The sequence below is a fragment of the Tubulanus polymorphus genome, chromosome 11 (genome assembly GCF_964204645.1).
Source record: "Tubulanus polymorphus chromosome 11, tnTubPoly1.2, whole genome shotgun sequence".
NCBI classification, from domain to species: domain Eukaryota; kingdom Metazoa; phylum Nemertea; class Palaeonemertea; order Tubulaniformes; family Tubulanidae; genus Tubulanus; species Tubulanus polymorphus.
Window position 1 is genome coordinate 5,484,412 of NC_134035.1, and position 12,602 is coordinate 5,497,013.

Genomic DNA, 12,602 nt, shown 5'->3' on the forward strand with positions numbered 1-12,602 from the left:
CGCTATATAAAAAGTAATTTCGATCTATTTGTTGATTACATTTTTAAATTATTGCCACTACGTGAGCGAGCAGTAAACCTGACGGTTTCTTGAGCGTGTTGAAAAATGAAAATACTATGTGGTATCACAAGACCTGATGAAGAAAATTGTCGAAAAGACTAGTGAGAATAAAATGCGTCGAAATTCTCAATTTGATTCATAATGATGATAATGATAATTTATTTGTTTATATAGCGCTATATTATATAAGATAATCATAGCGCTTTGCAATAGTAATACATGAAACCACGAAATTATTAAAATACCCCATTGGAATTCAAGAACACAAGAATATAAAACAAGTTGTAGGAGACATTATACGATGGTTAAAGCCTTCCTAAAAGATATGTTTTGAAGTTTCGTTTAAAAGCGTCGACAGATGAGGGTTCCCGAATACTGGACGGTAAAATATCCGATAGTGCTGGGGGCAGTGAACTTATTTCATGCAGGTCACATGATAGGTGATCGAGCAATACATTTTATGGTTTTGAGCATGTTGAAAAATGAAAATGAGAATATTATGTGAGATGTTCCAAGAGCTGCTGGAGGAAATAGGAAAATATAAAAAATCAGGACCCAGTTCTGCCAGTTGTGAGTTAGGATATGACTCAGAGTTAACTCATTGAAAATGAATTAATTTTAACGCAGAGTTTACAATAACTCACAACTGTGGAACTGAGCTCGGTTAGAATTTAATGCATTAAACTTCTTAAATAAGTTTCTTAATTGAGCTTAATGAATACACGTCACATGATACTTTCTCATTGAAATAATGCAGATTATGGAAACTAGCGCGTCCATCGTGTATGAACAGTTCGCGAACTGCGACGAACCTACTCTAAATTGGCCTCCGTTCTCCTTCAGAATCATTTCGAAACAATGCCTTATCATACCTGACTAATGACGTATAACCTACTTATCGCTTATATCACTCTCGTTCCCCGCGTAATTAAACTGGAACAACCCTGATAACTGCTCGCCATTTCTACTTCAAATTCTCCTTCAAATTCATTCGGCGAACCGCCCGCGACCGGTCTGAACCGGCGGATTCCTCCTTGATCAGTAGACCTAACCTCCTCGAAATTCTACTTCAATTTGTTTGCGCCAGCGGGACGAAATAATACAATACCCTTCGTCAAATATGCCCGTCTGCTTTTTGTTTTGAGACTGCACTGTTAATTTTGAAAGCTTTCCTTTTCGTTGGAATGCAGAAAAAAATACACGAACCGCCCTCCTCGGAGGTGAACTCCGATCCTCCGTAAGCGTGGAGCTACGAACCTCTTGGTATTTTTTTGCCGTGTTTTAAAAATCAACGGGGGAATTTTGAGTTAGAAATTCGAAGTCGATTTTTTTGTCCGTTATTTTCGAAAGGAATTGTCCGTATTGTGAATGTATAAATGATGCGCGACATGGATCACAGACGTGACAATAAGTCTGACTGGTTTGCGAAAAATATAAACGTTATATACAAATATACCTTTTAGTAATAGGTCAGCTACGTGTTTTCAATGCCAGGTCTTTTTTATTCAAACGTTCATAATAAAACCAGGTATTGGTTTTGGTTGTACTGGCGGCACGAGTTGTTATGGCTTCCCAAGGAGTAAGTACAGTAGAGTATCATTCTCGTAGACCACATTGATTTTTAGTCTAGGAACGTGGTGTATGTATGCTTTATTTAAAAAAAACAGAAATTATTTTCTCTCCATCTGGTCGGCCGTAATGTAACTGTTCTGTATTTTGTATCCTAACTGTCTCAAGTAAAATAGATAATTTCCGAAGGTCCGAAATATTTAAAATGTTTTCACTTTATTCGAGTTTTAGCGACACTTTTATGTAGTAAAGGGTCAATTCACTAATAGGTATCTTTTGAAGTTTTTTTCAATCTAGAATAGATTTTGGTAAAATTCACCGATTTTGAGCGGTTTACCGGTGGTACCAAGTACTGGTCAACCCGGCTGGCTAGCGTGTTCATCGTTCAACTCGGGGAACAACTCACAGACGGGATGGGAAACCTTTTCATTTTTAGGTGCCCCCTTTGTTTATTTTGGCAACGGAAGGACCTGCTTTTCAAAAACCTGCCAAATTTCAAGTGCGTTTCCCTTTTTCATAACATGTTGACACAATAGCCATCGACCTCGAGGTCGTCTGATAAGCGCTTGTACTGGTCATGTTCGATTCCATGTCGCGTGGCCAAATCAAATACAGATAACTTTTTAATGACTTTCGAATCTTGAGAACATGAAAGGCGCAAGTTCAGAAAGATTGTAAATGTATCAAAACTGTCTTCCTTTGATGATATTCTGGACTCCACACCATTAGAATTTGGCTATTTGAAAATGAACTTATTTTAACTTTGGAGTCAAACTTAACAACTATGCAACAAATAAGGCATAAAGAAAACCGCAATATGGTAATTAACCATAGCAACATCAGCGCCCCCCCCCATAGGTGAATTAATGAGTACACCAGAGTGGCATCAGGTATTTTCATGAAATATGGGATCTAATCTATCGATTGACGTTGCCAACCATTATCAAAAAATGCCGTAATATCCCATTTTTGAACCTTCGGCAGGCCGACTACTCGATCCTTTGAAGTGGAATGCTACCTAATACTTCAAAAAGCGCGATAAAGGTTAACAGGTAGATTTTGCGCATTTATGAAAAAGGCCACCGTTAGAGAATATATTTGCATACTCAATGGCAATATTTATTTTTTATCTATCTATTTACTATAGTGACATGTACATCATATATATAGATATAAATAGGTGATAAAGATACAGTACCTTGCCTTGATTTAGACTTAAAAGTAACTTGATATGAAATGATCACATACAATACCACGAATACATATAAAACGAATGTTTCTACAGAATTAATAGTTACGAAATTGGATTTAAAAAAAAAGGTTAATTTCTTTTTCTTGTTGCCCGTGAAGCAAATGAAAAGTTGGAAAGTAAAATTTGATGACTAGACATAATTCGTATAATAAATTGAAACTGTTTGTCAAGATTTACAAAGGAGAGTCTATATCTTAAACTATATTCAGTAAAACAGGTCGATAGTTTTTGAAATCGAGGACATTCCACGACAAAACGAAATTCACTTTCTACCTTGTTTTCGCTACAAAGTATGTATTCGTAGATATTGTTATTTATCATTATTATTTACCATATTTAGCGCCGTATTAATATGTGTTACAATCACAGCTCTAAAGCACTTACAAAGCATATTTTAGTCATAAAACATTAAAACATAGGTACAATGAAAGGTAACTATAGTTATGACAAAAGGCTTCGGTAAACATATACGTTTTGAGAGATTTTCTAAATTGATTAAAATCATTAATATTGCGTAAACTATTAGGACTGGCATTCCACAATTTAGCACCAGCAACATTGATACGACTATCATTATCTTTTTTGCAGATTCTGATAGTTTTTGCGTTTCTGTTGGTGACATGCCAATGTTGCTTGGATAACGAGCACCTCGGTTGTCTAAAGAGCTGTAAACTCCGGACGCAATTCTGTAACCAGGAATGCGTCGGCAACGACTGTAACGACAAATGTATACGTTCCGCAGAAAGTTGCGCCACCGGTTGTAATGAACGAACCGATAAAGATCGTACAGACGCGACCGTTCTGATCGAGCGTTTACTAGAGAAACTGAGTCGAAGACGTCACAGCGAATCAACCGTTAAAATTTGGGATCCCGTCAAATTTCTTGTCGAGTTGCGACGACGGCGGCGACAACCGGTAGACAAACGGTGAATGCGTCCGAAGATTGCAAGAAATGCGATTGTCAAACTAAAAAAAATCGAAATGTGAACAAAATTGCCACTCATTAAAGACAGAACGCATTCAATGTTTCAGCAATGATAAATCTAGATAAAGCGACCAACGGCCACTAGCCAACGAACGGGTTCTAGTTCAAAACAATGCTGTGCTGTAAGGTGGTAAAATCGGGCACCTGAATTAAGTCGAATCGGACGGAAAAAAACTGAATACAACATCGAGTGAGAAGAAACGAAATAGAACGCTATGAATGATAGACAGTGTAGCAGAGAGAACTGACTCCTAACGCACCCGAAAAGAACCCCGCCGCTCTAAACAAACAGCTAGTGCTGAGAGGTCTTCATAAAGGAAACATCGCGCGAATGAGTCGCGAAGTGCGTGGTCTTCTATCGCACTTATTCAAGTCTTAAAACCGCTCGCGAGGAAACATCGGCGCGCGGAATAGTCGGAATAATTTAGAGCGATTTTATTCGCAAATGGAACGGAGAAACTTGCGATATCATTGTTAAGAATTATTCACTTCAAAATTGCCGACGTTATTGGAGACAATAAAATTGTTATCTTTTACTACGATTTGCTTTATCTGGACGCTCACCGAGAGTCAAGAGTTCATATATGCTTGTATCCGTATAGGGTAATCATCAACAGAATTTACATTGGAAAACTATTTTCATGTAAAACAGATTCATTTTGACCGCTTACTAATCAGATTTCCCCTCGTGAATGGCTGAAATCTGAATCTCGAAAGCAAGAAAAAAGAAAAACATCTAATCAAAATCAGCGATATTTCGAAGGAAATTACCCAGACTTAAATAGCTCGTGATATTTACTACATCGTCGATTCTTTGTTAGACGCAGGCGCGTGGGTGGATAGGTGGAACCTGATATTTCAGACTATTAGCGTTATGAACAGTAGTCTTTACTGCCGTAATATTCATACCAGCGAAGAATGTAATACCGGCGAATACTGTAATACCAGCGAATAATGTAATACCAGCGATGAACACACACAAAACTTCGAATTTTGCAACTAATTGCTCCCTGTAGTGAACACGGTAGAATGTAAAATTGTAATTTTATCCTCGAATATATAACGCGAGTTGAATATGATATTGCCGGTGGCTAACATACGGGTCCTCTCGGTTGGCTCACATTGGTCCACATCGGACACCGGGGCAGGTTGCAATAAGAAGTTACAAAGAAACATGTAGTTTTTTTAGGACGAGCTACGACATTTGCTGTATAACCTATAAGTCGCTGTTGCAACAGATGTGATGAAATATGTTTTTTTTTACCTGGGTTTATTGAGGGCCAGGTTATTGGAGACGAGAAAAGATACACAATATCCGTGTATGACGAATAACGAGAGAAATCATCCCACAATAAATTCAGCCATGATGTCTAATAGTATTTAGCCGAAACGTTGCTCGAACCGTTGCTATTTGTTTTGGGATTTCTCTCGTTGGCCAAGTTATTGTTTTCAACTAACGAAATAGCACCATTCCTCGCGCATAACTGTCCGACTGATACCCAGTTAGTAGAGCACTTGACTTGCGCATGATGGTTCACAAGTTCGCGTCCCGCGTTGGCACATATTTTGTTCGCCTGCGATAGTCCCCGGTGTCCACGGGTGCAGATTATCGAAGCTCACATGGTATCCACGGGCATGGGCATATGACATAATTTTCAAATGGTCCGACTGAATTCCGTGGCCAATAATTCGAAGAGTTCGAAGTTCTGGGCTAAAAGGAATCACCCGCGGTTTCCACGGGTATTACTCTAGTGATAATTAGCAGCGGGTTTTTACTGATTAAACCACGACTGAGTTAACCGCTATCAATGGTACGGATGTATTACCGGCTCGACGGTATTTTCAGTCACGATGGTAATTTACGGGGGCGAAATATCGTATGATTCGCTATAAATCAAAAGCTATTCATATCGAATGCGGTTTCTTCTATTACCGCGAGTCATGATTCTCTTAAACGTCGTCTTGTTAAACTCCAGTTTACAACACCGCCTACTGTACAAACACGAGGCAAAGAATCTGCGACTATATGTATCTGATGAAGGTGTTCATCATTTAGGCGTGGCGGCATTTCCATTTAGAATTTGCCATCGAAGCTATTTTCGCTTTTGACAACAGTTTGCACGAGGTTCTATTGTTCCACAGACTGAACACATCGGTTTATTGCGATGCTAGTTCTACGGTTTCTTACTCTGGTAAGTGAACATTTTCTTTTCATCTTATATGTGGAATGAATCGATGTTTATTTATTCATTGCAAGTTCCGTTAATTGGACCTATATCTTCGTATTTATTCTAATCTTTTTACGCTAGATAAGAAAAAAAACGCTTGTTAATCTCGCGATGATCGGACGCGTGGGAAATCTGGCCGAAATGTAGAATAGCGTGGTTAAATTGCTCTTTCTTATGATACTTCGACATACTGTGGCAAGCGAGGATCCACTAGGGTCGCTAGTAGTAATAAGATAAAAACCCACTATGTACAAATTAAAAGAATTCTAAAATCGAGAATTTATTTATTAAGTGGGTTTTTATCTTATTATCTGTTCACCACGTTTGAGTGTAGTTATCGTACTGTCGCTAGTAGACTTAATCGGTCTTTCACGCGTGCGTTCAAAAATTGTACTAGATTTGAATTTTTATCGTTGAAACTATAGGCCTATTTAAGGACAGGAATTTAATTGAAAAGAGGCACCCAACATTTTTCTCAAACGCGTAAACTGTCTATGCTAAAATAGAATGATACCTTGTATCTCCTAAACGGTCGGGTTACTTTTGTTAACTGCAATGAAATTCATGATGAGATCATTTCTATTGCCGGGTCTGTCATGAAAAAAATTTACGGGATATCTAGGCGGCTGGCCAGGTCAATACTCAGGCTCAGCAGAAATGAGAAAGAAAGTATCGATTCTTGTAGCCTCTAGTTCGATCCCTGTACGCTCAAACTGATTAAGCATTTATGTGTTTCAGATCGTGGCAATATCGTCAATCGAAACGGCTATTTCTCGAAAACAGGCGAAGAGCGACTTGTCGAAATGCATGAGAAAAGGTAACGATCGATGCATCGAGATTTGTGGAAAAATCTTAAAAATAGAAGAAAACGCTATTCGCGATTGCGTCAAGAACGGGACCGTAAACTCGACAGCGGTCGCCGAGACTGTGTGCGACTCGTTCGGTCGCGTCTGTTTCAGCGAGTGTCGTTATCGATATTGCGGCGTCTACGACGGCAAGATGGGTCCGTTCGACGTGGACAACGGGGACGTCAAATGGATGAATGAACCTTTGAACGAGATCGTTAAGATAAACGACGTAATGCCGGCCAAAACGAAACGACGAAATATAAAAACCCGATTCGATCGGCACGCGCGTCGTTTTAAGTGAAAACAGGATCATTTTATTTACAGACATAAAAGTGTGAAAACATGCGTATATTTAGTGCTTACATAATTCGCTACTTATCTCTATTATCGTACTCTATCTGAGGTTAACTACTATACAAACTAAAAACTAATAAACGATTCGAAGAATAAAGACTTATTCGTTAATCTGGAATTGATTTGATGGTTTTGATGGTTTACGCAATATCTCGACATGATTTTCAAATTTATTACTGTTTCCTACACGCGTATCTGGACCCCTCGTTTTAGAGTTCACGGTACGCTTAAGTTCGGTCCTTTCCGATTGAGCTCTTCCGAAAGAGGAATGCTCTGCTTTTATCTTTCGATCACCTCGTTTGGAAGTTCGTCTATCTGTGACGGCGGAAATCCTCTGTCGAGCAGTCAGACTATACTCCGTCTTCCGGATGAGCACTATCGAAAAGGCCCTCGATGACCTTTAGAAATAGCGAACTATGATTTCGTCATCAGACCTTACGGAATAAGCCTACTGTTTGGGGCATACTTTTGTGGTTATTTATATACATTCTAAGTTTGGTAGTAACTGAATGGATTGTAAGTGAATACGTCTATAGTGTTAGACTGACGACTCCGGTATAGATGACATCGATGTTCAGAAGACAGCTTTATTATATACATAGGTACCATATATAATTCTAATCGTAAATAGTTATTCGATATTCAAGAAAACCTATTAAATTCGTATGATTTCACGGGATATTTCTAACTTCGAAACGTCCGTTAAAACATGAATTATCTTTCTTATTAGAGGAAATGAGCTATCAAGTTCTTCACAAAGTAAAGCTATCGACAGCCAAATTTTCTTGACTAATATTCAGGAGACACGACCACGTCACACCGCACTAATAAGGTAAAGACAAAGATCTTTTCTATACGTAACTATTATATACACATATGTATATATATATAGTGCTACTATATGAACAAGTGTTAATAGAATATTTAAAATGACTTCATAGAATGATGCTCACTGTAACACTATACATAATGATATTATAAATAACAAGGAATCGAAAACGTCAAAAAGTTTTTTTGTACATTGAAATACACATATAGCCCGAACATTTCAGCGTGTATGTATCTAACGATAGATACACGAGTGTCTATGTATCAATATACAGATACACAATATATATATGTATAAATTCGTCTATTCACACTTGAGAAACCCTTTAACTGCGGCGTACGGAAAAGTCGGGGGTTCCACCGGTCCTTTTTTACCCGATTATTTCATAAGGCATTTTGTAATACGTAATGCGTTGTTACTCTTCTAACTTAAGTATTTGCACATCGGAAGTCGCCCCTTGAGGGTCCATAAAATATTTGTAAAATATTAGTTATAGATTTATAAAAAAATCAAATTATTATTCGAAATATGCAAATTATCATGCAACCGTCGTATTAGTGTAAAGTCTACTTAAGTCTATGAGTTATGCAAAACTTTAACTCAATCAATACCAATATAATCATTGATGAAACACTATTCCGTGTAGTGACGACATAGAGGATCCCCGCACTGGTAAAGATCCCCGCACGAGAAAGATGAAGTCCGAAAAGTTTCTTCAAAGCTAATGATTTATTGATTCGTCGTTTCGACAATAACCTAATACTCATCTTTAAGCCTGGCGCACACGAGGCAATTTTCAGTCGCCGGTTGCTGCGACCGATTTTTGAGCAACCGTTGAGCAATCGATCGCTAGGTGTCGCCCGTATGCGACCACTGGCGACGGAGAGGCGATTATCTTTCGCGCCAAACATTTTTATCATGTGACTTGTCAAGATGGCCACGCTACTAACCCGGGTGATGCCGTATTTGGAAGTATCACATGATAATTATTCGTTTAGTCATTGGCTAGGTTGATGAGGTGCTCGTTGCTTGGCGTCTCCAGCTACCGCAGACGGGCAACTCTCGAGCGATCGCCGAGCAATTTCTCGGCGACAAGCAATTTTCCGTCGCCCAATATCAAACATATTTGATATTGGGCGACACGGAGCAATTCCTTTCGACAACGAGCAATCGCTGTCGCCCCCTGCCGCAGACGAGCGATTTTTTCGTTCGACGCCGAGCAATTCGGGCGGTTGCTCGAGAATTGCTCGAAACTGTCGCCCGTGTGCGCCATGCTTTAGGAAACAGTTTCCCAAGATGACTGAAGATGACTATTAGGATATAGTCGAAACGTCGAATTAATTAATTATTAGCTTTGTGGAAACTTTTCTTACTTCATCTTTCTCGTTTTATCAGTGTGGGTATTCTTTAATATCAATATCGTAATAACTAACCCAAGGAAAACAATTTCGGACCTTTTGATTCTTGGTGTTAGATTTTATATAAAAAGTTAATATTTATTAGTATGCCTTGGTATATTTCATTCGCGCGCAATCAAGGTAAACAACCCGCAGTTAAAGGGAATAATATTTAGACGCGACCGATAAGAAACATAATCAGATCATAAGTATTCTTACAGTCGTTACATTATAAACATCATTACCGCTAATATCAATATGTGTATATTTATATATTTACAATTTTGACTAATTCATCATTCGGATTTGAAGATATATCGAATGATACGCGTATATATCGGTTGCGAGTGAAATTCACTCATTCAAAAAGAGAAAATATCTAAGCCGTTCAAACGAATTCTTATATACATGTACGCTTAGAAACGTGCGTTGTAAAATTAAAAGACCGAAATCTGGAATGATCGCGGTCACTTTTATGGAAATCCTATGGCCGAAATAACTCTATTTTGACCTATAAGTGTCGAACGAATGGTAGGAAAACAAAATTCGTAATTTAAGTCTCGTTCACACGTATGCCAGGATCATTATAGATCACGTATAACATTAAGTTCAGTATTTGAGCGTGGATTCCGAATTGACGCCAATGGTGACAGCACTAGTGTCAACACCGTGCTTACTAGGTGTGGATTTTCCCAAACGGATGACCGGTGTCCTAGAATGAAATACCTCCCCTTATCCATGCCCCCATTACAATAGGGTTAGGACCAGCAGCCCTATTATGACTTACTAATCCGTCGATCTATTGTAAGGGGCATCAGATTCTACGAGACCGGCCACATGGTGGAAAAGAATTACAAATTTTTCCGTTCGGAATTTCATTGCGGATTTATCAAATGTGGAAATTCGGTTCTAGAGGGGCTCGAAAAGGTCTCTTATATCTTAGCTGTCTGAAAAGTAAAAACGTGAGTTCACACCGATTTCGATCAATCAAAAAGTACATCGTGTTCATGCGATGGGGAACAATTTCCTCTAATCTCGGGCGCTTTCGAGAGAAAAAATGATCAACGTTCGTGAAGTTGTTGTGTATTCCTACGTATTTCGAGTAAACGGCGTCACGTCGTTCGGAATAATACGCCACACTGTGTCGTCTGTCTCTGTGCAAGCCGTGCAATGCTCTCTGCTAGAGTGTAACACCTCGCGCGCGAGTCGAGCTATATAGTCTCACAACATCTTACGTTCTCGCAAACATCTCCCGAATACAACTCTAATTATCCGTTATATGAAGGCACGTCAAAAAGGCGGTAGTAGGCTTTGAAAATCCCTTTGATAAAAATAACCCCCGATGACGACGACGACGTCGTTTTTTTCGAGTCGGTAGATTGCGATAGATTCAGACGCGATCAAAGCGAACACGCGAGAACGACACGTTTCAATCGTCGGGGATGGGTATTCAGGGGTGTCGAAACATCAGTGAAAAGAAGCTTTAGAAGAAGTTAATATGTGCGCAATAGTTTGTAACCTTCGTATTTCAAAATATGCTAAACAAGTCGTTCCTTTATAACTGTTTTTAGTTGACAACAGAGAATTCGCAGTGTTCTACGGAAATTTTCTGGCCTTTCCAGTTTTTTTTTCTATATCTGGGTTTCACGAGGGTTTGTTCTCAATTCGACTCGAGAACTGTTGTTTTTTTTAATAGTAGACTCTGTTCACGTCGCGGGTAGGTGAAAATTGGCAGGAAATGGCAGTTATACTAGTCTCTCACATTTCGAATTCCAACCTGCTCGTCGATATTCAAATCTATCTCATCTGAAATTACTGTCAATGAGTTTACGACTTAACGTGCTTATGTACCTTACTCTTCAGATCGCCCATTATTCCGATTGGATTATGTTTATAATGTAGCGGCGATAATTGATAATCAGCCGCGTAATCATCGGTATATCCGCCATTCAGAACACGATCATATACGTACTACGTAATACGCGTTTACGTCACGACAGGAAACCACTCAAATCAAACGTAAATATCGAGCAATTATTATTTATTGCCGTATTTATGAGCGGCCATTTACGCGCGCACTGCCCGTATATCGAAAAGGCTTAGCGCATCAGATATAATTCAAGTTCCAATAGCCGGATCGAGCAGTGCCGGAGATTCGATGTTCTGACGAGCAAACGAAATTATCAACACAACTCGCCCGCACACACACACACACACACAGCTCGTCGATTGTGAAGGGGATATTTTGTGTTGCTGCGGAAATTGACGTATTAATCCTACCTGCTGCGCTGATAATTGAGGATTCGTTAAGCAATTTCCTGAATTAAAGCGACGATTCTGCGATCGTACGTGAGATACAGAACGCGGCGTGGTTCTAAACGCGCGCGTCAATGTCGAGAGCGACGACAGCAATAATATATCAATCATCTTCGCGAAAAAGAAGTGGATCTTTTTTTTCTAAGAATGTAATGATAAACCATCTTCGATCTCATTTCCTCGTTTACATCGTAAAGATATAGAGAATAGTGCGGAAGTTTGGGAAAAAAACGTCAATTTGAATATTGATGAGACGGCTAGTGAGCGATTGCATAGGGTGAATGAATAATCGTATATCTTATAGTAGTTGCATGCGCATGAAAATATGGTGGATTGAAATTGAATTTTGAAGAACAAAATCGACAAAAATCCACTATATTGAAGAAAAATAGGAGAGTTTAGACATTGGCGTCCCCGGGATTTTTCAAGGGGATGAGATTTCTCTATAAAAAGGGCCAAATCCACCAGATTTCAATTTCTATAACTGCGTATACTGCGTGGTTTGGAAGAGCAACATAATTTTGGTTGTAATAATTTTCGCACCCCAGAGCCCAGTTTCACGAAAAAGTGTAAGCTAAAAACGGTTTAAGTTAACGTTGTTGTCCTCATTGAAAACATGAAGTAACCAATAGCAATTACACCAAAAAAAAATCAGTTCAACTTCATCGTGAAACTGGGCCCAGACCTCCTTCGTCGACTCCATTGGGAGGCTTCCCGCGGAGTAGTGACGTTTCGAGTCAATCGCTATATTTGAGCCATTTTCT

The 12,602-nt window shown here is 39.0% G+C and overlaps 1 protein-coding gene across 1 annotated transcript; it reads left to right on the top strand.

The window, feature by feature from the left end:
* Positions 1-5,871: 5,871 nt before the first annotated feature.
* Positions 5,872-7,339, top strand: LOC141913137 (uncharacterized). Its single transcript, XM_074804595.1, has 2 exons — positions 5,872-6,058; positions 6,833-7,339. Exons 1-2 carry the CDS (start codon positions 6,032-6,034, stop codon positions 7,241-7,243), a joined length of 438 nt encoding a protein of 145 aa, XP_074660696.1. The 5' UTR covers positions 5,872-6,031; the 3' UTR covers positions 7,244-7,339.
* The last annotated feature ends 5,263 nt before the right edge of the window (positions 7,340-12,602 follow it).